At 35.3% G+C, this 23,626-nt stretch overlaps 1 protein-coding gene across 2 annotated transcripts in view; it reads right to left on the bottom strand.

Moving 5' to 3' along the window:
• DNAJC13 (DnaJ heat shock protein family (Hsp40) member C13) overlaps positions 1 to 23,626 on the bottom strand; it is a 121,700-nt gene that overhangs the window by 49,178 nt on the left and 48,896 nt on the right. For both annotated transcript variants that reach the window (XR_007723349.1, XM_050779576.1), the window contains exons 18-31: positions 22,673 to 22,748; positions 22,343 to 22,438; positions 21,099 to 21,242; positions 17,915 to 17,997; positions 15,424 to 15,577; positions 12,309 to 12,412; positions 12,061 to 12,220; positions 10,929 to 10,991; positions 9,702 to 9,803; positions 7,918 to 8,022; positions 6,664 to 6,866; positions 5,586 to 5,670; positions 1,813 to 1,967; positions 1,260 to 1,305 (exon numbers count right to left, since the gene is read on the bottom strand). Coding sequence is in view for 1 of the 2 variants with exons in the window: in XM_050779576.1 (XP_050635533.1) it covers positions 1,260 to 1,305; positions 1,813 to 1,967; positions 5,586 to 5,670; positions 6,664 to 6,866; positions 7,918 to 8,022; positions 9,702 to 9,803; positions 10,929 to 10,991; positions 12,061 to 12,220; positions 12,309 to 12,412; positions 15,424 to 15,577; positions 17,915 to 17,997; positions 21,099 to 21,242; positions 22,343 to 22,438; positions 22,673 to 22,748 (1,576 nt within the window). In the remaining variant the exon portion in view is untranslated. The remainder of the gene's footprint in view (positions 1 to 1,259; positions 1,306 to 1,812; positions 1,968 to 5,585; positions 5,671 to 6,663; positions 6,867 to 7,917; positions 8,023 to 9,701; positions 9,804 to 10,928; positions 10,992 to 12,060; positions 12,221 to 12,308; positions 12,413 to 15,423; positions 15,578 to 17,914; positions 17,998 to 21,098; positions 21,243 to 22,342; positions 22,439 to 22,672; positions 22,749 to 23,626) is intronic.

Here is a 23,626-nt window from a genome sequence, read left to right as displayed (position 1 = left end):
ATAAATGCTTATTTCCTTCTAGGAAAATTAAGACATTTTACTTATCTAGGATAAAACAAAGAGACAAGGGAAAAAACCCAAACATGGTTTTATCATGTGGTGCAAAGACAAATTAGAAGATGAATATTTTCAGGCTTTCTGCTAATAGGAGTAACAAATTCACTATCTGTTAAACTTTTGGGTAAAGAATTGCTAGTTGTATTCTTGAATACTATTATTTGGTAATTCAAACATCCAGATTTGTGCTTTAAATACTGTTTTGCTATAATTATTCAAAATACTGTTAGCTGAAATGATATAAATCATTTCTAATATAAAATTTGGAAAAAATTACATTATGCATAATGGCACAGAAATAAAGGAAGAAAAAGAATGTCCAAATGTCTAATACTACATTAAGGTACTATCATTAGAGACTTTTTTAACTTGTTTATATTCTCATTTTCTATTTGTATAAAGCTGTGGAAATTATGCTGCCATGGGCATCTTTCATATTAGACAAATGGGTCACTTTCTAGGGCTTCACTGGCTGCTCTATAAAACATACAATTTAGTGTCTATTGTCAAGGTGGTGCCAGCATTCCTCTGTTAGTCTTCTAAACAGTGGTCTGGTTTTGGTTTATTATTCTGCTCTATCTGATCCAAAAAGAAGTCCATGCTCCATGAAAAGCTGAACATATTTTAAAACATCCTTTAGTTTCAACAATAAATATCTCTTTGTAAAAGGTAGATATTAAGTTTAGATTGTCCAAACTACCTAAATAAGTCTTTTTTGTTTGTTTGTTTTTAATTCCCAGCTTAACTCCTCAGTAAAACGACAAGAACACTTGAGAGCATGTGAAAAACTGAGTAGCTTCGAAAAAGAAACCTAGCACTTCTGCCACTTTGGGATCTGAACAAAAAGGCTGAAGTCTTCCTGAATTTTAACTGACAACGTAAGACTCAGGCGAATTATTTACGAAAATCACTAATCTAAACCTTATACAGAGAACAACTTATATTCATGGAGGTGTCAGGCTATAATTCACAGCTGCAATCTCAATATTAAGTCTAATGGGTCAGTGACATTTATTTTCCTTTAAAAATATTACCTTAGACTTTATATGTGCAAGGTACCACGAACGATGTAAGAACAGAGTAAAACAATACCTGCCCTCAAGTCCTTATAATCTAGTAAACATAATACACAGCTCAGGAAACTTTACAGTGCCAAAACAGCTTACCCAGGGCTAAGTATTCAGAGGATTAATCTGGCTTACCTCTTCTGACTTGAAAGCCTGTTTGGTATGTGTGTATTTCAAAAATCTAGAAAGAAAAATGAATTATCTATCAGATATAAAAAGCGATTTAGTTTTTGTAACCTTAGTTTTCTAAAGACTAGATCTTTTACAGCTAAATAAAACTCACAAATGGCAACTCACATAAATCCATATTCCCAAATTACTTAATTTCTGAATAAGGCAAGAACTAGAAAGATTTTTAAAGTGTAGTCATATTAAAGCTATGTGACAATATAAAAAATTATTAAATTTTAAGCAAGCAAAATGTAAAACTGCATGTACAATATGAATATGGCTATATTAAATACATAAATACTAGATAATACATTCTTATGCTAGATGTGGTATAGTGGTACAATTCTGAGTAAATTTCCCCCATTCTTCTACTTTCCAAGTCTTTAGATATTACTTAAATAGCCTTTGTAATGAGAATCTTAATAAAAGCAATGATGTACTCACAAAAAATTCAATTAAATCAGTCCATGTAAAATTCAAATAATACTTTCAAATAGATTACCCTTAAAGTTCTTACCGAGCAACAGGAAGCACATTGGAACCTGTGTACATCATGATAAAGAAAAATACTCCACTCAGATAAAGGCGGGGTAACTGTGGGTTATCTTGCATGACATGGTATAACAAAATAGCAACCTTCTCAACAAGGATAGGGTCAAAGGTCAGCAGTAGCTGAAAAAAAATTAACATGTTTTCATTGGGTTGTAAAAAACCTGCATCATCACTTTAGGTTTTTTATTTCATATGCTGAGGTTATAGCTCCTTATGTAAGTTATAAAATAAAAACCCATGGGAGTCAGTAAGCTCATCTACCAGACCCACAACAGATTTGAAAAATGATTCATTCTACAACATTTAATGCAGAAAATCAATTGAGAGTTGATCAAAATGTATTCAGAAAAGCCCAAACATGCCTGAAGCTAGTTTTGTCATAACGTTACAGGTAATATTGCTCCTTGTGCAAGAATCTTCCTAAAAAGACTTCTCAGTTTGTTTCAATTCAGCTGAGCTGACATAAGAATCCCTTGAAGGCTTCTTGAGAACTCAAGGAGCAGAGCAGAAAATAATGATCAATGAAACAGCCTAAAAAGTAGATCCAGAAGTGCAGGTAAAAGGCAAGAGGGTAAACAAGTCATCTTCTACCAGAAAGTACCAAAAGATGTGGCCTCTAGAAATCTGAGCTACAAATACGGGAATTTCTGGGATTACTCTAATAAATCTGGGCTAATTAAAAACCATACAGAATTGCTATTAATAAACTTCTGATAAACATTTAATAAGTTTTATCTATGAAGCTTAATAAAGGTGTCATTCCAATTTTCTATAAACACCTGCTTCCAATGAATCCTCAATTTTGGGTCAAATGCTCCCAGTAAAAAAAAAAAAAAAAAAAAAAAAAAAAATTATAGCCAGGCGCAGTGGCTCACGCCTGTAAGCCGAGCACTTTGGGAGACTGAGGCAGGTGGATCACAAGGTCAGGAGTTCAAGATCAGCCTGGTCAATATGGTGAAACTCCATCTGTACTAAAAATAAAATCAGCTGGGCGTGGTGGCGGGTGCCTGTAATCCCAGCTACTTGGGAGGCTGAGGAAGAAGAATTGCTTAAACCTAGGAGGAGGAGGTTGCAGTGAGCAGAGATTACGCCACTGCACTCCAGCCTGGGTGACAGAGTAAAACTCCATTTCAAAAAATAAATAAATAAATAAATTTATTTATTTACAATAAAGAGTAAGTAGCTCAAATTAGGAGGCCAAAGTTCTATACTCATGTGAGACTAAACAGCTATGTGTTCTTTTAAGTAAATAACTCAAATTTCTCTGTGCTTTGGTATCTTATGTATTCCATAAAGTATTTAGATAAAGCGTTTCATACTATTACATATTTTAAAAAGGAAACATACAGTCATATAGGATTTTCCCTAGTGTTAATGGCAGTAGTTCAAGACTTGACATTATGGGAATTAGCAGCAAACACACACACAAGCGCACACACACACCCAACCACCCACAGTATTTCAATCTGTCACTATACTAGAAAACCTAGAACATTTATTCAGTACACACACACACCCAGAGTATTCCAAACTATCACTATACTAGAAAACCGAGAACATTTACTCACTGTATCTTGGACCACTCTAAAAATTCTGAAGCTCTATCAGATGGTAAAAATGAGTACTGCTCTTAAAGTCAAATGAATTATAGATATCCCTTTCCAACCAATGAAGATAACGTTCCCGGAAAGTACTATAGCCACCTAACTGTGCTTTGGCAAGATTTGGGTCTCCCAGAATATAAAAAATTAAGAGAAAAACAAAAATAACTTCTTAAAAATATTTAACTCAATATAAAAAAAAAAAAGGAGTCACACACTGTTCAAAGAAGCTAGATTTATCAATACAAATATCTTTATTCACGTTGTTCAGATCTTACTGAAAATTTTTGGTTAATTAAAAGAAAGCCTCCCTCCCCCAAGCTTCATGTTATGCTGAGCACATTTCTTAAAAGTTTTTCAATCAACCCTTCCTAGCCTGAAATTTAATGCCATTTGTATTTACTTTTTCCTTTCAGTTTCGTAAGACTTAGAAAAATGGGAGAGGTTGATTTTCTGGGTGTGGTGTTTTATCCACATGTTGAGAGGGTCTATCAAGGAGAACACATTCCTCTCTCTGCATCACCTCACATATGCAGCCACATGGCCCCACGGGGAGGGGGATGTGGTAATGGTTTCGAGTCCTCAATAACTGCAGTGCTTTTTCACTGAAGGATCTGAATGGAAATGTCCACAAGAGAAAAGCACAGAAATGTTAAAATGTGAGTATGCTTAAATAACAGAAATTGGCAAAAAAAAAAAAAAAAAAAAAAAAGTAGGGCATTATCCTATTGTATTAAAAGTATTTTTCAGCATCAATGACTTACATAGGTATTTAGGTAGTATATAAGTGAATGTAAAAATATATAAACTGAGTTAACTCTTCTCTCCCATTGCAGACCAATGTACAACTGAAAGGTACAAATGGCACAAATTACTGGCATAGAACTTAATAAAAACATTTGCCTGAAATCTCTAGGACCTGACTTATTTGGGTTTAATGCTAATCTAAAGTTTAAATAGCTTAATTCCAAAAAAGCAGAATAACGCAAAAGAAAAAGGGATGATTGGAAACCTTTTAAGAAATGTGCTCAGCATAACATTAATTCCAACTCACTGCTTTGAATCATTGGTATCAATGAAAACATAACTAAGAATAGTCAAAATCTAGGGCAGAAGCTAGTGAGACTGCTGTGATTACTACTTAAGATATAAGTCACCAAGTCCACCCCTGTGGCCTGCTGGTGTACCTCCCAGTAGTATTAACAACATCAACATACACCACAAACTGGAGTAAATCACTTTTCAGATATTAAAGAGGTATGATTTTAAAAATAGGTAAAAAATAAACTCTTTTAGCACAATTCTGGAATCTGGAAACTTACGTTTAGGTTCAATCTTCCACAGCTATTCAGCAACTCAAGAGTAAGTGAAATAGCCAGGTGCGGTGGCTCACGCCTGTACTCCCAGCACGCTGGGAGGCCAAGGCGGATGGATCATTTGAGGCCAGGAGTTTGAGAACAGTCTGGTTAACATGGGGAAACTCCTTCTCTACTAAAAATACAAAGTAGCTGGGTGTGGTGGTGCATGCCTGTAATCCCAGCTACTCGGGAGACTGAGGCAAGAGAATCATCTGAACATGGGAAGCGAAGGCTGGAGTGAGTCAAGATCCCATCACTGCACTTCAGCCTGGGCAACAGAGAGAGACTGTCTCAAAAAAAAATTAAAAAAATAAAAAATTAAGTGAAATGAATGTAATTCAAAGTTCAGGCTTTTTCTTTTATTTTTGAGACAAGGTCTTGCTCTGTTGCCCAGGCTGGAGTGCAGTGGCATGATCACAGCTCAATGCAGCCTCAAACTCCTGGGATCAAATAATCGTCCCACCTCAGCCTCCCAAAGGGCAAGGACTATAGATGTGTGCCATCATGCCTAGCGGTTATTTACTTTTTTTTTTTTTTTTTGTAGAGATGGAGTCTTCCTATGTTGACCAAAGTAGTCTCGAACTCCTGGACTCAAGCAACCCTCCCGCCTCAGTCTCCCAAAGGACTGGGACTAGAGGTGTGAGACTCCACACCTGGCCTGTTTGGGCTTTTTGAAAATGGAATAGACTGCAACAAAACAAAGACTGGTACTGATAATAAAATTAAGAGAAAATGATTCTTAAAATTGCTCCTAGTTTGATTACATAAAAGTAACTCACCTGAATAATATGGGGAAGGCAAGTGCTATCTGACAGCAGTCTTTTCACTTTGGGTAGAGGCCGAATGATGGCATTGTCTTGATCCCTAGAAAACATTTTCTCACGTCAACATCTAATGTATTTATTAAAATTTGTATGTTCAGAGCATATGACATTCTACTAGGCATGAAGCAGATTACCTTACTTTTTTGTTAATGAAGACTAAGCTCTCATACAGCTGGGAACATGATTAGGTATTTTGGTTTAAATCTATTTGGCTGCTTAATATGACTTCATTTCCTTCCATAAGATTTCCTTGAAAAACAGTATCCTAGAAGAGCCAAAGACTCTTATTTATTATTTAATTGATTAAACTTGGTGTTGTCCAACACACTGTCAGTGGATATTTTCCCCCAAAGGGCATATCAAACTTTGTTACATAAATTTAAACCTTGATTTAACTATGTTTGGTATTTTCTAAGTATTGCTTTAATTTTAATACTACCTTATTTCTAAATACTAACTGTATAATTTTTGAGTCCAACTGGAACGATGAAAACTTCAAGTGTTTTAAAATATGTGACAGTTTCTCAGTAATTTCCATCACAAGATATCTTCAGTACAGTAATGAATCAAAATGATTTATATGTAAATATTTCATAAAGATTAAAAAGTTCCATGCAAGTGTTACATTTATGACTTAGAGAACAAATTCTCACCTTTACTGGTCAAGTGGGGCAAGATGTGGGCCTACACTTGCCTTCTATAGCAGGAATAGCTAGCCTGTCAGATCAATAGCTGGCATTCACCACTGTCTATGGACTGCAGTATGGTAATTCAAAACATTCACACCAATTCACAGAAATTATAATATTGTCTCAGTTTTGTAATATTATTTGAAATCTCCCAGAGAAAGCTGTTTTACTTTATTAATAAAATTTGCAAATTCTTTATATCCATTTCAAAAAATGCCAAAGGTCAAAGCAGCATTCCTCCAAGGCCACAAATAGGAATCTTTGTTTTAAACCACCAGACTGATTCTATGATGTTACTAAGGAAGCATATCAATTATCCATGAAAACATTCAATTACATTTTACCTGCTTGGAAAATATCCACACATTGTGATCAGCATGTTCAATATAAGGGTAGCAAGGTCAGTTTCATTCAGGACAGCCTGTCCACTGGCTAAGAGACACCACTTAAGCTGGGGTATGGACTGAAGTGGTCGCCATCCATCCATGCCTTGAGCCCAGCATCTGGTTTTTGCATTTAACATTCCTTTGGTCCACAATTCTTGCATCTTAATGGATGGAAGGCATTATTACAAACAGACAAAATAAAATGAAAAACCTCACTAATGTTTTCTACCTTATAATAAATATATACTAAATTATGAAACAAACATGCAAGTACACTATTTTAGGAAAATCAAGTTTTGTTGACAGGCCTTTGGGAACCCAAATTTGGTTAATACAAAAACAAAAAAACAGAAAAAACAACCTACCACCACTTTGTCAACCTGCAGAGCATAAAGAATACTGGAAGGAGTAAAAATGATAGGTGGAGTGCTAAATAATTAAATTATATGAGAGCAGAAGGGTTGGTCCTCTATAAAACTATTTTTGCCCCAATTCAAAATGAGCCTAGGAGGCTAAAGATTGGAGGCAGGATCAAATATCAAGATAAAGAGGAAAATTGTCCTTAGTTCTTGGACTGAGTAATATTCAATGAATTTTAGACTGCATACTAAAACTTACTTGTTCATACCATATAGAAACATTATAGTTTGACATAAGTACTAAGAGAGCTTTTTTTTTTCTTTTTAGGAGATAGGGTTTCGCTATTCATTGCCTAGGCTGGAGTGCAGTGGTGTGATCATGGCTTACTGCAGTCTCAACCTCCTGGGCTCACATGACCCTCCCACCTCAGCCTCTCAAGTAGCTGAGACTATAGGCATGCACCACCATGCCTAGCTAATTATTTTTTATTTTAATAGAGACAGTGTCTTGCTATGTTGCCCAGGCTGGTCTTGAACTCCCGGCTTCAAGTGATCCTCCCACAGTGCTGGAATTACAGGTGTGAGCCACTACACACAGCCAGAAATTATTAAAGTCACTAAAAACCTGAGTGCTACATCCATAACAACAACTTTTAAACAAGGCTTGAAGGCATAATTTGATATGTATGTTTGGTTCTCCATTTTTCATGTGGAAACTGAGTTGCAGGGCCCTTGGAGCTAATAACAGGAATTTAAATGACAGCTTTAAAATTTTCCACACCTCTATAAGTGCTAAGCAGGAGTGCATAAGAAATGCCGAGACCTTCACAAAAAGTTTCTCCAAGATACATACCTCATGAAATCCATATGGGCCACTCCTTTCTTTGTCTGCGTTGCCAAAATACCATTCCTTTTCACTCTCTCTTTTCATATCTGGAGCAGCTTCAATTACATTGCTCTAAGTTTAAAAAATATTTAAATTATTTTCCAAGGCAGAAATCTAAGAGACCAGATGTCATAAAACAAAGTTGCACAGCAGTACTTAGGAGGGGTTTATATCCCTTTAAAAGTTACATTTGAAGTAAATGTTTCCTAAGTTCACACTCAGCAATCTAAGCTAAATTCAGTGATATCTACCTTCCCCATTGGTCATCAATAAATACCAAGGACACAAACATTTTAGTAGCAAAGAATATTGCAAATAGTTACGTAAATAGCTATGTATCATTAATCTTAAGCAATAATGCTCAAAATATTAAAGTTCTTTCGGGGGAAAAACTTACTCCAACTAAGAGTTCCAATAAGTATCTGAGATCAAAGCATTAAAATGCTAACAGCAAAGTTAGTTTTCAGTGGTTTTATATAGTTAGTCTCAATTTATTATCTATTACCCTTACTACAAATAATTCTTACAATGTTCTCTATCAATGTTTTACAAGAATCTGTTAAAATTTTTATGTAGTTGGGTTATTTTATCACAACGTGGTTCTTACGTTCTTCGTCTTTCTTTTTTGAGACAGGGTCTTACTTTGTTACCCAGGCTGCAGTGCAATGGCACAAAAATGCCTCACTGCAGCCTTGACTTCCCAGGCTCATGCAATCCTCCTGCCTTAGCCCCTCAAGTAGCTGGAACTATAGGTGTGTGCCACCACATCTGGCTAATTTTTTGTTTTTGTCAAGACAGGTTTTGCCAAGTTGCTTAGGCTGGTCTTGAACTCCCGAGTTCAAGCGATCCTCCCGCCTCAGCCTCCCAAAGTGCTGGGATTACCAGTGTGAGCCACCGTGCCCGGCCTGTTCTTTTTCTTACAATCACCTTCTTTGAGAATGAAATAACATGTTTTAAATACTGCCATAATTATCAGCTTTCAGTTAGGCTCATATAGAGAGGTACAGCAAAGCTGTTATGAGCATATAGACTTCTGGGTCTTAACTGTAGCTCTACCTCTTATCAGGTGACCTTGGGCAAGATAGTTAGCCTCTGTGTTCCTTAGTTTCCTCATCTGTAAAATGTAGATAGTAACCACCTCAAAGGGCTGTTGGGGGATTCAAAAAGTTAATGTATTATATGTGTACCAGAACAGCACCTGTTGTAATGGTATATAACAGAATATGCCATATACTACTCGATTAGCACTTTCGGTCACAATTCACACACAATCTAACATGACACATCTCCTTACATCAGGAAATTAAAATACCAAAAAAAAAAAAAAAAAATCAAATGAGCTAAGGATAGATTCTTCTATAAGTTAAGTATCAGTCCTCTTGGGAGTTTCAATAAGGTATCCAGACTCCTCTAAGGCAAAGCATATTCTTACTGCTTGCCAATGTTAAAAGTACTAGTTACATATCTAATGAATTCCATTTATATCCTGAAAGTCACATTGCCTCAAGATAAGCCATATTAGAGATACAGTTACTTTAACTGAAAAAATAAAACTCAACCGTTACTGTCCATTTTGGATTGTTCCTACAGTGGTTTCACATTTTCTGTGTGAAATCTCCGAGAACTAGTCCTCTGTAATTACTGGAGAAATATGTGATTGATCATATATTTTCAGATTTCTATGATTCTTTTAACTCCAAAATTATACTCAAAGAATGTTAAGTCTGTAAAACCTAAACAAGGATACGTACTTGCAGTGGTACTGTAGCTCGGCTTACATGGAGATGTGCAAGGGTAAGCAAGTCCACAAGGATTCTTATTCCATTTGAATCCATGAGATCCTTAACATTTTTCTGGAAGAAGAAAACATTTTTTTTGTAATCTAAACATTTCTCACAATCTAAAACCTTTCCCAACAGTACCTTTCCCAATAGGTACTACCACCTACAAGGTCCTCGAAGAGGAGAATGTTTGGAATCTTTGGAAATAATTGATACAACTGGTATTACTTGGTCTTTTCAGCATTTTGTGTTCAAGGAACCTGAATTCCAATTGATTAAAAGGGCAAAATTATATTACAAAGAGATCACTTAAGAATTTTTACTTAAATATGTTCTGAAGAAAAAACAACCCACAAAAATAAGAGTAAACAAATTGAAGACTGTCATGATAAACTCTGGTTTTACAATTATTCTGCCAAGGTCTTTTTAATAAACAGATTATTCTATATCAGAAATAAAGTCTGCTATATTAAAAAATCCTTTAATGTTCCAGTTTGTTTTCTTAAACTTAAAATAACTGGTAATTTCTTAGAAGAGACTATAATTCCAATTAAAATCTTTGTACGTATAATTACACTTCAGTTTAAAACATTTGCATTACTTACTACAAGAATAAAACTACACAAATTGGTATTAGTATCAAAGTTTTAAGAAATGAAAATCTACTTATGCTTCAACATAAACTGTGAATTAATTTTATATATTACAACTATGAATTCCTCTTGTTCGAAATAAGCATGAACCTATTAAAATGTCTTCAAAAAGAAAACAGTAAAATGACTAATCTTGTAACTTCCAATTACTTTTTATCTGCAAAATGTATACTGATAGAGACTTTCCATTTTATGTCAAGCATATATTTTACTTAAAATTTAACCCTAGAAAGTCCCTAAAGAAAAATAAGCTAATAATTTTTATTATTAAAGATCATTTTAATGTATTAAAAGTCATCCATTGTTCCTCATTCAGAATTTTATTATCATTCATTCATTCTGCACCTATAATATTAAGACAGACTATACAGGGAATACTGACAAAAACCTTTCCCTCCAGGAGGTTAGAGCACACAGAACTTTCTGCCTAAAAAGGAGAAGACAGAAAAGAACACTCCCTGGATAATCAACTCAAACTGTGAGTTTATCTTACATTACTTATATGACTTGGAAATAACAATGTATGTATGCGAAACTACTGTACCTTATTAAGGATCAACTTGTTAAGGAAGAGAATCAACCTATCTCGTTCAAGTTTATCTGTGCACTATTGAAATAAATGAGAATCTGGTCAGAACTGAATAGAAATAAAAATTAAGCTATTACTATTACTAGACAAAATCAACAGCCCATAAGTAATGCCATCTTTTAAACATTAAAGAGAAAAATCATAGAAATCTGTCAATTATTGCAATTCCTTAATGAATCCTGAAAATTACATTCTTTACAACTTTATATAACTTGTCTAATTTCCCTAGAAAGGCAGACATTGTAAAGTCATCAAACAGATTAATATATAGCTTTAAAGACATATGTAAAAATTGAAGTAAGTGAAAAAATTGGTCCAAATGATACTTTAAGTAAAAGGAATGTAAACACAAAAGAAAGTATAAAACATACACTGCAACAAACAGGCAGCAATCAAATAAGCTGCATGATTAATTAATTTGTCCCCTTCACCATGTTCAAGTGTTAAATCACAAATTCTTAAAAAAAAATTTTTTTTTGAGACAAGGTCCTGCTCTGTCATCCAGGATGGAGTGTGATCACAGCTCACTGCAGCCTCAACCTCCCGGGTTCCAGTGATCCTCCCACTTCCCGGTGAACCACCAGATACATGCCACCATGTCCACTAATTTTTTTATTTGACAAACTGTATAAAATTCTTTGTAAAGTGCTAACTCAAGGTTTCTTTTTTGGAGGCTTAGCATTGTAGTTTTAAAAGGTTTTTGCTATCTTCACACTTCTAAATTTAGTATGCTAGCATCAATTAAGATTTTTCCAAAATGGAAAATCAAAGGTACATACAACTCTAGAAGTCACCATTTCTTTTATACACCTGTCCAACTCATCCATACTTAAAGACTGACAAGTAGGTCAACTAAAGTCATTTGAAAATAGTAACTGAAACACATAAAGTGACATGGACAAATTCTAACCCACTATTCATTTTCCTATTCATCTAACTCAGATTTAAGCAAGTATAAATTACAGAAAAATGAATGCAGAAAGTTACAGTAATAATGTGATCAAACAGAATTTAAATTTAGTTTTAAAATTTAACACATACCCTAGTGACACTATCAAATAGTAATTTCCTTAAATGATATCCTTACCCTCTCTAACATTCCAATGATATATCTGGTATCTGTAAAAGGTCCTATTTCTTCGTGACATCTGCCATAAACAATAGCAAGGGCTTGTAAACATAAACACTTCATGTTTACTTTTGGGGTGAGCAAGAAGCGATGATAAAGCTCATTGAAAAATTCATACCTAGATTTAAAAAAAAAAAGTTCACAATAGAAATAACCATGAAACCAACAGTGAGTACAAATGCAACAGGATATACAGAGTAGCTCACGATCTCTTAATTGATCCACTTTCTTCATTCTCATCTTCCTCCAATAGTAATCTCAGGTAATAGTCTCCTATTTTAATTTCCTCTGCCAGGCACTCATATTTAACCTTCATAAACAAAAGCAAATTACACTATTTTAGTTTACAATAGATTTTGGCAATTTCTAATAATTGTTTCTTATAATTCTTTCTGTTCAGAACTTATTTCTTACAATACTTGTTAATTCAATATTGTTAACATGACTATTTTAGCTAAATGCTGAGAATTACATACCAATTTTATAAATGTCAGACTTGCCGATAAAAACCATCACAGCACTATGTGGTGTCAATTAAAAAAGGAAGAATAAAATCTGCTTTATTCCCTACTGGGTTTGCCATAAAAAAGCAAGGAGTAGATGGTCCTGCATCACACATAATTTGCTCAACACACATACACTACTTCAGGTCTTCCCTCTATCCCGCAGCTCTACCCCCGGCGATGTGCCAAGACTTAAAACCAACACATCAACTACATTTTACATTTTCGTAAAGAATTCCTTCTATGTCGAATCACCCCATTCTACTAAATTGAGGTGATAAATGAGGGCAAAGTCAAACATCAGGAGTTGGGCCAGCACCACCATGCTTGCACTCAGGTTGTGTGTCTCAAGGAAAGATTTCAGGCAATTATAAAAAGGAATTCTCAGATCAAAATTCTTTTTCCAAAGTCTAAAATAATGGATTTCTAAAAATATAAATTATATAAAATCAAATATATATCTTCATTTCACCTTTTCTCGCTCTGTCTCCCAGGCTGGAGTGCAGTGGCGCGATCTCCACTCACTGCAAGCTCCGCCTCCCAGGTTCATGCCATTCTCCTGCCTCAGCCTCCCGTGTAGCTGGGACTACAGGTGCCCGCTACCACACCTGGCTAATTGTTTTTTATTTTTAGTAGAGACGGGGTTTCACTGTGTTAGTCAGGATGGTCTTGATCTCCCGACCTCATGATCCTCCCGCCTCGGCCTCCCAAAGTGTTGGGATTACAGGCGTGAGCCACCGCGCCGGCCTCACTTTCTATAAAGTCTAAGCATTCAATTCATTCAATTTCTATTAAGCATATACTGTGTGCCATGCACTATTGTAAGCACTGGAGACCCAGCAGTTGAACAAAGGTTTCTGCCCTCACAGGTGAAGCCCATAAAAAAGTGAAATATATTTGATAGATGGGTAACAGTAAGTACTACAGAGTGAAATAAAGCAGGAAATGGGGATAGGGAGAGAGAATGTAAATGTAAATGTGTGTGTATGTATAAAAGGGGCTGCATTTTTAAACAAGGTATCCAGGGAAGGCCCACTAAGATAACAACATTCAAAAGATCCAAATATGAGAAAACAAGTTATGAGGCTATCTGGGGAAAACCTTATTCTAAGCAGAGGAAACACCAAATAAAAAGACCCTGAGGCAAGAACGTGAGTTTGGTGTTTTCTAAGAAGCCTGTTTGGCTGGAACAGAGTGTGAGAGAGGGAGAGGAGTAGGAGATGAGATAAAAGAAACAATGCTTAGCATGGGGGGTTACATAGATTTTGGCTTGTAAGTCATTTTAAGGACTCAGATTTTAACTGAGATGGGAAACCACAAGAGCATCAAGGGTTTGAGCATAGAAATAATGTGCTTGCTATTTAGCAAGGTAACTCTGCTATGTTGATAACAGATTCTAGGGAGGCAAGAGTAGAAGCAGTGATACTGTTGCAATCTACCATCAAGAAGGTCTGAATAAATTTTCAAGGTGTACTGTATGGAATTTGCTAAAAAACCTGATATGGGGTTTAAGAGAAAAAATAATGTCAAGGGTTTTCACTAGAAAGTAAGGACTAGTCATTATCTAAGATCATAAAGAGTGTAAGAGACGTAGGCTCAGGGGAAGAACACGAGCACAATTTTGGAGAAAAGTTATAGATACTTATTAGATACCCAATTATGAATCTAGGTATGAAGTATGAAGTCTAGGGCTGAAAGTCTAAGCAAGAGATAAAAATCTGGAAGCCATCAGCAAATAAAAAACATTTAAAGTCAGACTGGGCAACATGGTAAAACTTTGTCTCTATAAAAAATACAAAAACTAGCTAGGCATGGTGGTGCAAGCCTCTGGTCCCACCTAGTGGGGAGGCTAAGGTGGAAAGATTGCTTGAGCCAACGAGGCAGAGACTGCAGTGAGCCAAGATGGCACCACTGCAGTCTAGCCTAGGCAATAAAGCAAGATCCTGTCTCAAAAAAAAAAATAATAAAATAAAATAAAAACATTTAAAGCCATGAAACTTAATGATTTCATTGAGGCAACAAATAAAAATGAAAGAGGTCAAAGAACTGAAACTTTGGAGCCAGCCAACATTTAGTGGTCAGCGAGATGAAGCAAAATGAGTAAGGAAAACTTGGTAAGTAGACAGTGAAGAAGGAGAAAATCTAGAAGAATACAGACTCCCAAAACCAAGTAAAGACAAGTTTTTCATTTTGCTAAGAAAAGAATGAGCATATTCAAAGTATTACACGTTTTGGAAATGCAACTGGGTTAAAGATCAAAGCCTGCAGGATCACTCACATGTTCAAATTTAAAGCTATTATAATAGTTTAAATTACATATGGTTATAATATACTTCAATTATATATACACCCACACATACAAAATTACCTACCACCATGACCTTTCTTGCTTTTCCTGCTCTTCACATCAATAGTTTAACAGAACAGCAAAATATGGTCACATTCAGAATCAATTAACACACAAAAAAATCAAACAAGTTACAAGGACCAACGCAAACAGGATATGTTTCAACGAAGAAAGAACTCAAAGGTCCCAGAAATGGGGGAGGAGAAAAAAAAAAGGAAAGAACAGATTCGGAATGCATAGAATCAAATTTATTAAAATTCTTACATGATTCCTCAGGTACAAAGCTAAGTTACTTAACAAAATTTTTTATTTTGTCTGACACAAAGATTAAAGTTTTCCAATATTTCCTACATAACATTAAAGGGGAAAGGTAAAGACAAGTTATGTAATTACAATTAAAAAAAAAAATCAGTCCTCAAATAGTACATGCTTTATTTTTAAGATTAATATACTGGAAAAATCAAACTTTACCTCAAACTCATGGTGGTTCCAAGAGATCACATTAGCACTTCCAAGCTCTCTGTCAATATTAAATGCTCTCATTTCAGATTCAAGAGTATCTTTCAGTTCTTCTCGTGTTTTGAAATTCCAAATAAGGTTTGACCTGGCATGGTCTTGACCAAACCTAGACATACATATTATCAGGAAATAGCAGGATGAATTAAGCATTTTAAAAAACCTATAAATATCCCTTACTCTACCTTATAGTACATTATAATAAGAAAAATAAAAAAAAGTGGAATAGACTTTAGCAAGTGTAAGTAAAGAAAATCAAATCTGTGTAAAGAATAGAGTAAAATATTAATGATAGAATCTTGGTGGTAGGTATACAGATATCCACTGCAAAATTCTTTTACCTTTTGTATGTTTGAAAGTTTTCATAGGCCAGGCGCGATGGCTCACGCCTGTAATCCCAGCACTTTGGGAGGCCGAGGCAGGCAGATCACGAGGTCAGGAGTTTGAGACCAGCCTGGCCAATATTATGAAACCCCGTCTCTACTAAAAATACAAAAATTAGCCGGGCATAGTGGCACGTGTCTGTAGTCTCAGCTACTTGGGAGGCTGAGACAGAAGAATCCTTGAACCAGGGAGGTGGAGGTCGCAGAGAGCTGAGATCGCACCACTGCACTCTAGCCTGGGTGACAGAGCAAGACTCCGTCTCAAAAAAAAAAAAAAATTTCATAATAAAAAGTTGAGGAAAAAAGGCAACCTAAACTATACAACAAATCTGTGTGAATTTTTAAAAAAATCTGATATTTCAACTTCAATGTTTATTGCTAATACAAATTCCAGTTAGAAAACAATTCTATTGGCCAGGCGCGGTGGCTCCCACCTGTAACCCCAGCACTTTGGGAGGCCGAGGTGGGCAGATCATGAGGTTAGGAGTTCGAGATCAGCCTGGCCAACATGGTGAAACCTCGTCTCCAGTAAAAATACAAAAATTAGCTGGGTGTGGTAGCGCATGCCTGTAATCCCAGCTACTCGAAGGCTGAAGCTGGAGAATCGCTTGAACTCGGGAGGCAGAGGTTGCAGTGAGCAGAGATCACGCCATTGCACTCCAGCCTGGGCAACAGGGTGAGACCCCGTCTCAACAAAACAAAAAAACAAAAAAACAAAACAAAAAACAAACACACACACACACACACAATTCTATTGTAGATACAGAACTTTAGGTTGGGGAGATAAGAATTGCTGGACTTTTGGGTAAAGCATGTGGAATCAGCAATAGTCTATATATGTTAGGACTTTACAGACTACCCAAGAAAGAATACTGCAAACTGCCAAGCTACGACTGAGCATTTTCCATGTATCTTCCTCATATGCTTGGAGTAACTATTGTAAAATATTTGGGAACAAGTCTAACTGGGGATGAACGGGCTTCACATATGCTTACTTTCAAGTCTGCAATCCGCCTAGAAAGTCTCATTTCAGAGTTCCAAGGAAGTTCTATGGGGCGCAACACAACTGAGAGAGAAATCCAAGGCATACACTTAAGGATATACTACATACATACTGTATACTTTAAAAGTAGTGTGGGGGAGTTTTCAAAGGACATTATTTTTCTTTTTTTTTTTTTTTTTTTTTTTTTTTTTTGAGACGGAGTCTCGCTGTGTCTCCCAGGCTGGAGTGCAGTGGCGTGATCTTGGCTCACTGCAAGCTCCGCCTCCCGGGTTCACGCCATTCTCCCGCCTCAGCCTCTCAAGTAGCTGAGACTACAGGCGCCCGCCACCACGCCCGGCTAGTTTTTTGTATTTTTAGTAGAGACGGGGTTTCACCATGTTAGCCAGGATAGTCTCGATCTCCTGACCTCGTGATCCACCCGCCTCGGCCTCCCAAAGTGCTGGGATTACAGGCTTGAGCCACCGTGCCCGGCCCAAAGGACATATTTTTCTTTACTGGCCAAGGTATAATTGATATGTCAGTTTCTAGAGTGAGTACTGTAAGTTATCTAAAAGAAGCTTTGCAAACTCCCCAAAATGACTGTTTCCCTGTCCTATATGTGTGTGTGTGTGTGTCCGGGAAGGGGGTGCAGGGTGAGGGTGAGATTAGTGGATGGGAAGAGGTTACCACATTTGAAAGGAGGGAAGGCCCTTCTATCAGCTAATTTGGACACTCATTTCTCACAAGTCTTATGTTATTATCATCTGCCTCTTTTAAGACTCCATTTCCAACTAGGAATTATGCAATTATTTCTAAGCCCACAATAAAGTATTTTAAAGTAATCATCACTAAGCCTTAATAAAGTCATGTAATTTTAGTTCCTCAGACTATCACTCTATGAAAAGCTTTAATTTTAGGAGCATCTCTAGTCACCCCAATCTTAACAGTTATAGTTCCTGAACTTGATGGCATAAAAATACCTGTGGCATAAAGCAATAGTTTCAGGGAAGAAAAACGTGTCATGATGCTCTCATGGTAATACTAAATTTAATCTTTACTGGGAAAGAGACCTAAAGTTTACCTATAATAGAAGAGATCCCAATTTGCTTCTATTTTTATTCTTTGTCTTCTCTTTCGAAGAACTACTGGCTTCTGATTTATATTCTGGAATAGAAAAAAACTTCATAGTGCTCAATCTGGGGCTACCAAATAGGCTTAGTCAGAAGATCATCAATTTATAAGTAATGAGAAACATTTCTTTCATCAAATTTTGACAGAAACAAAAATTAACGGAATAAATAAAATCTATAAAACATGAATATAAATGTAGGATATTAAATTATATCACATATAATTTTACAACATATATTTCCATAGTGTTACTCAAGTATTTTCCATGTAGTCTAAAGCTGTTTCAACACCAAATTTTGTTAAAGTTTACAGTGATTAATAAAATTTATAATAGTCAAAAACAGTGACTTGTTTCAAACATTTACATGCAGTTAACACAAAAGTCTTGGGACAACAATAAACGCAAAAGATTACAGGTTGTTAAAGTGCTACCAAAGCCAAGAGGAGCAAGTACAAATTGAAATAGCTAATGGAGAAGAAATGTGTCTACATTCAAACACATGTGAAGTAAGACTTGAATTTATTAAACAAAGAATTATCAAAGATGACTCCACATGCCAGGCAGCTTAATGCATTTCACACATGTAGCAGGAACTTACACTCACCATATTGTTTTTGTCCTGAATTTAGTTGTAAAAAGGAAAAAAAATTAAAAATAAAAACAGAATGAGCCTAGATCTGCTAAATTATATCTATTACACATCAATATAAAATTATCTTCACTTTAAGACTAAAATAGGTGCACGTGCTTCTCTAAGCCTGTGACTCAAATTTTAGGCAGTCATAAACCCTCTGAGAATTCAAAGAGAGCTATGGCCCCTGTTTCAGAGATAGGCACATACTTCAGGTTGCAACTGGAAGAGAAGATTTCAAGGAATTCTTAAAGTCTATATATGGACCAGAGGTTAAGAATCTCTGTTCCAAATGAAACCTATGTATATATCAGACATGAAAACTCTAATCCTCATTGTGATAGAAACAAAAAGTAGAAAGTGGTATAGATTAAAACATGGAAGTCTGTAATTTCATTAAAGTGCAAAAAACCCCCAGACTAGCTGATATAGAAAAAAAAGGTAAAATAAATTTTAAAAAATATTGTTTGAAATATAAACCCTGTAAGTTATATAAGAAAACGTTTCCTACAAATTTTAATTCTGTGCACTATCATGAAAGCTAATGCAAAGTGGTTTGAATAAAGTATATAAATAATTCAAAATTTGGTTTAATGACAAACCTTTTCTTAAACTTTCTAATTAAGAAGTACTTTCTTCAATCCCTCCTCCCCTCCAGGACAAAAGACTGGCAGTCCAAAGTAATAAAAATGTAAATACTATACAGAACAAGGGCAAAAAGCTCTCCCTAAACTAAGTGACTGAATTGGAGACTCAGGCTAACAGTTCTAACTAGCTAAACAAATCCCTAAACTGAAAATAACAAAGAAAAAGCAATCTTACACATTAGCCAAAGGTTACTACTAATAGCACAGAGCATCAGCTGCAAATGGAACTGACTTCATAAACACTGATTATATAAGAAATGCAGATTATTTCAAGAATCGCCAGTTAATCTTGACAATGATTAGTTTTCAGACTCTAACTACAGCATAAGATCATTCCAAACTTTGATGTTAGTGTTTCTATCGACAAAAGTCACAAAGATTATTTGCTGTTCCCTAAAGAAATTAATGTTAAAAATAGGACCCACACAGAAAGGAGATAAGCCGTTGATGCTAACCAAAAGATCTTCTTGACCAGCATTTATCTGGCATCATTATTTGCTCAAAACTTTAGTAATACCCCATGGAAATGATACCAACAAACCAGTAAAACATTTTTTATATTAAAAATATTATTTTCCCTCTAAATTGTTTTAAAATAGCAGATTATTGTCATAGTTTCAGCTAAGACAGCTTTGTGTTCATGCTTATGCTGGATAAATGTTACATATGAAGTCTGATGCCAAAAACTTATCTGCAGTATGATAACTATATTTAACAGCTTGAAACAACTGTTATTTTAGAAATCAATTTAACTACCTGAAGCCAGGAGCTTGCAATTTTTAATAACTGTGAAAATCATTCATATCTGTAGATTTTTCAACTGTTCAAATGCTATACCAGTATTATCCTGACCAGATATGTATATAGTGCCTTTACTATTATCTTGCTTGTATATCAAAGAAACCCTATAAGATAGAGAAGGGAGGTATTGTTATTCCGATTTATGAAAGAGGAAAGTAAGGTTCTAAAAACCCATAACTTGGATTCACAAGTAATGAAACTAGGCTCAGAGGTTAACCAATTCAAAGTTCAGTATTCTCTTTACTATACTACATAGCCACCTGAAAGCTCGTCTAATGATTCTTTATATTGAATATATCACTTATATAAATTAGCAGTAATCTATTATTCTGGAGCTCTAAAGAATTGAACATTGATCCCAATTTCAGATAGATACACAAGACTATATTTGTTCTGCTATGCTTACGTATTCTGGCAATCCATAAGAAACCCACTTGTTTTAGATATTAAAGTTATTTTCCTTGAATAAGGCAATAGCTACCATAAATAAGGAGAAGGTTAAAGAGGAAGAATGTACATGTGATCAACAAAAACAGAGATCAAGACTGCTTCTACAGGACATCTTAATTCATACTTAGCCACTGCAAAACCCATTATAGATAGAAGAATGCATTACTGAGTCAGGTTCTGCAGAACATAATGCATGCTGAAGAATGAGACTAAAACTGTTTTAGATCTAACTTTCATGTGAGAAAAAATTACTACAAAATTTAAGTATACACAATACATTTAATTTAAAATGTGAATCTTATCTCCAGAACACTTGTCTGGCTAGTTCTGAATAAAAAGGCTAACAGGAAGAGCACCTTTATTTTCATAGGTATAAAACAAAGTGCAGAGAAGAAGGGAAATAAAAACCTAATCATCAACTCATAAAACTATGAATTAAGGAAAATGTACATAACAGTATGAATTAGAAATTAGGTACCATTCATTTTTAAGCTTCAGGCATTCAGCAAGAAATATATCAATACCATCTCTGTGAACAGCCGGAACTGAAGTAGACTAGGACACACAGAAGTGCTAGGAATTTGGAAGCAAATTATACTTTTACCTCTTTTTGAGCAATGCCCATCCTATCCCTCCAGTGCATCAACACAAGATCCACTTTTTCTTTGGCAAATTTTTCAACTTCTTTAGCAGCTTTTCCAGCTAGCCTTTGCCACTCTGGAACTTTACTAAATTTTCCATACTGATCCTGTAAAATAATGTTGAAATCCATTACATGCCTGTTTGCAAATTTATTTTAAAACTCTACGTAAAGCTGTGTCATTCTATCTATCTTATAAGGTAAATGCTGGATGTTATGGTTCAGCGAAGAAACAAACTGAAAACTTCTACAAATTATACTTTTTATCCAAAAAACTTTAACTTTTCTACTTAGGTTTCAAGATGATTCTTTTATGAGGGGTGGCAAGATGCAAGTGGGAGCTGGGTGCAGACAGAGAAGGATGACAGAAAAAGAATACATATAAGAAATTATTATAGTAGTATATCATAAAGATGTTTAATTTTTCCATGGATGGCCCAACCCTTATAAGTAACACAAATCTTGTAGGGAAAAAACCCTACCTATAACTTTTTTCATGGTTGGCCCCTTTTACCGACAACATTTATCAATCTCATATGTGCAAAGTACATTTACACACTTATTGGTACTCCAGAACGTACCAATAGGTTGAATTAGAGAAACAAAACATAGAATAAAATGACCACTATTCATAACATTAATTTGTGGTGATAGTTGCATAACTCTGGAAATATACCACAAATTATTTAATTGTATACTTTAAAAAGATGAATATTACAGGCCGGGCGTGGTGGCTCAAGCCTGTAATCCCAGCACTCTGGGAGGCCGAGACAGGTGGATCACGAGGTCAGGAGATCGAGACCATCCTGGCTAACACGGTGAAACCCCGTCTCTACTAAAAAATACAAAAAAACTAGCCGGGTGAGGTGGCGGGCGCTTGTAGTCCCAGCTACTCGGGAGGCTGAGGCAGGAGAATGGCGTGAACCCGGGAGGTGGAGCTTGCAGTGAGCTGAGATCCGGCCACTGCACTCCAGCCTGGGCGACAGAGCGAGACTCCGTCTCAAAAAAAAAAAAAAAAAAAAAAAAAAAAAAAGATGGATATTACAGGATGTAAATTTTACCTCAAGAAAGATATCAATAGTTAAGTATTACTATTCAATGTAATGAATTCTTTGTTTCTAAAATTTTTAGGGTGTTTCAAAAAAGACATATATATATAACAGTACCCTTACTCCTAAAAAAGACACACTTGGGACAATCATACTTACCATTGCTATTTTCACATTGTCTCTAACATGCATCCGATCAGCATCCTTCTCAGGTACGAGATCTGAGCTGTCCAAGTATGCCAGCAAGCCTGGCGGCTAAAAACAAAGCACAAAATCCACTTTCAAAACAATGTGAAAAAGAAAATTTATCCTTAACAACCCAAATCAATTAATGCTATGGCTTAGCTATTGAGGGTAAAACTTTAGGGTAACTCCTATGATAAATACCTTTTCAATCAAAAACAAACCATCCCCTTTTAACAATACAGATAACTTGTTCGATTAAATTTTATTAGACAGTATATAAACCTAATTTCTCAACTGACTTACCAAAATGCGTTTCAACAAGTTTGTTGCAGTTGCATTATCAGCTGTCCAGAGTCCCACTAAATGTCTACTTAGCTGTCTGAAAAAAGCAGACGTTGAGAAAGGTTTGCTGCTTTATCTCAGCTAGAACAGAAAGGAATTTTTAAGAACAAAATATCACATAATTATAAAAAATATGGCTACAGTAAAAAAAAAATCATTCCGATGTTAAAAATAGTTACTAAAAAATCTAATGTGGCGAGTTATAATTCAAATGTTACTAATATTTTGGAATTTTCTAAAAAATAAAATGTTTTCCTAATAAATACGCTCATTTTCAATAAACCTGAACATGAAAAAAGTAGTTTTTATCCCATTTAAAGGAAGAAAAAAACAATAAAAACAATTAGAGTTGATGACACAAATAATTTGCATAACAAGTCCTACTAATACAGTGACAATGGCATCCTGGCATTTTTTGGAATTCTGAACAAGCAAGAAGTCAACAACTATGTTCTAATATAACTGTTTTGGCAAGGTCAGAGAGAAAATTATTTTCACTTCTAGAGTCTGGGCAAAGACCTAAACCACTTATAGCAAATTATTCAACTCATCTCACTTAAAAGCTCTAAGAGTATATTTTAATTCAAAGTAAAAATCTGAGATCCAAGTTCAATCTATGGTTTAGTCATTTACTAATTTTAATCCCCATGTCAACATCTGTCTCCTTAAACTGAAAGCTCCTCATAAGTGGAAACCCTATTTTACTCACCAGTGACCCTTCTGTGCTTTGGTGGGGATTCAATTACCATAGCTATAAGAATGGTCATGAAACCTATGAGGGAAATAACCAAATAACCACCTACAAACATATGTTTTATATATGTTATATTACTGAAGAACAAAATTTAACTGCAAAACCCAAAATATACTTTGTCACCAGAAAGTGAACGCTACTAAAACTGTTTATTCCTGTGC

The sequence above is a fragment of the Macaca thibetana genome, chromosome 2 (assembly GCF_024542745.1).
Source record: "Macaca thibetana thibetana isolate TM-01 chromosome 2, ASM2454274v1, whole genome shotgun sequence".
NCBI classification, from domain to species: domain Eukaryota; kingdom Metazoa; phylum Chordata; class Mammalia; order Primates; family Cercopithecidae; genus Macaca; species Macaca thibetana.
Note: the sequence above shows the minus strand (reverse complement) of the source record. Positions and strands in the feature narration are given on the sequence as shown.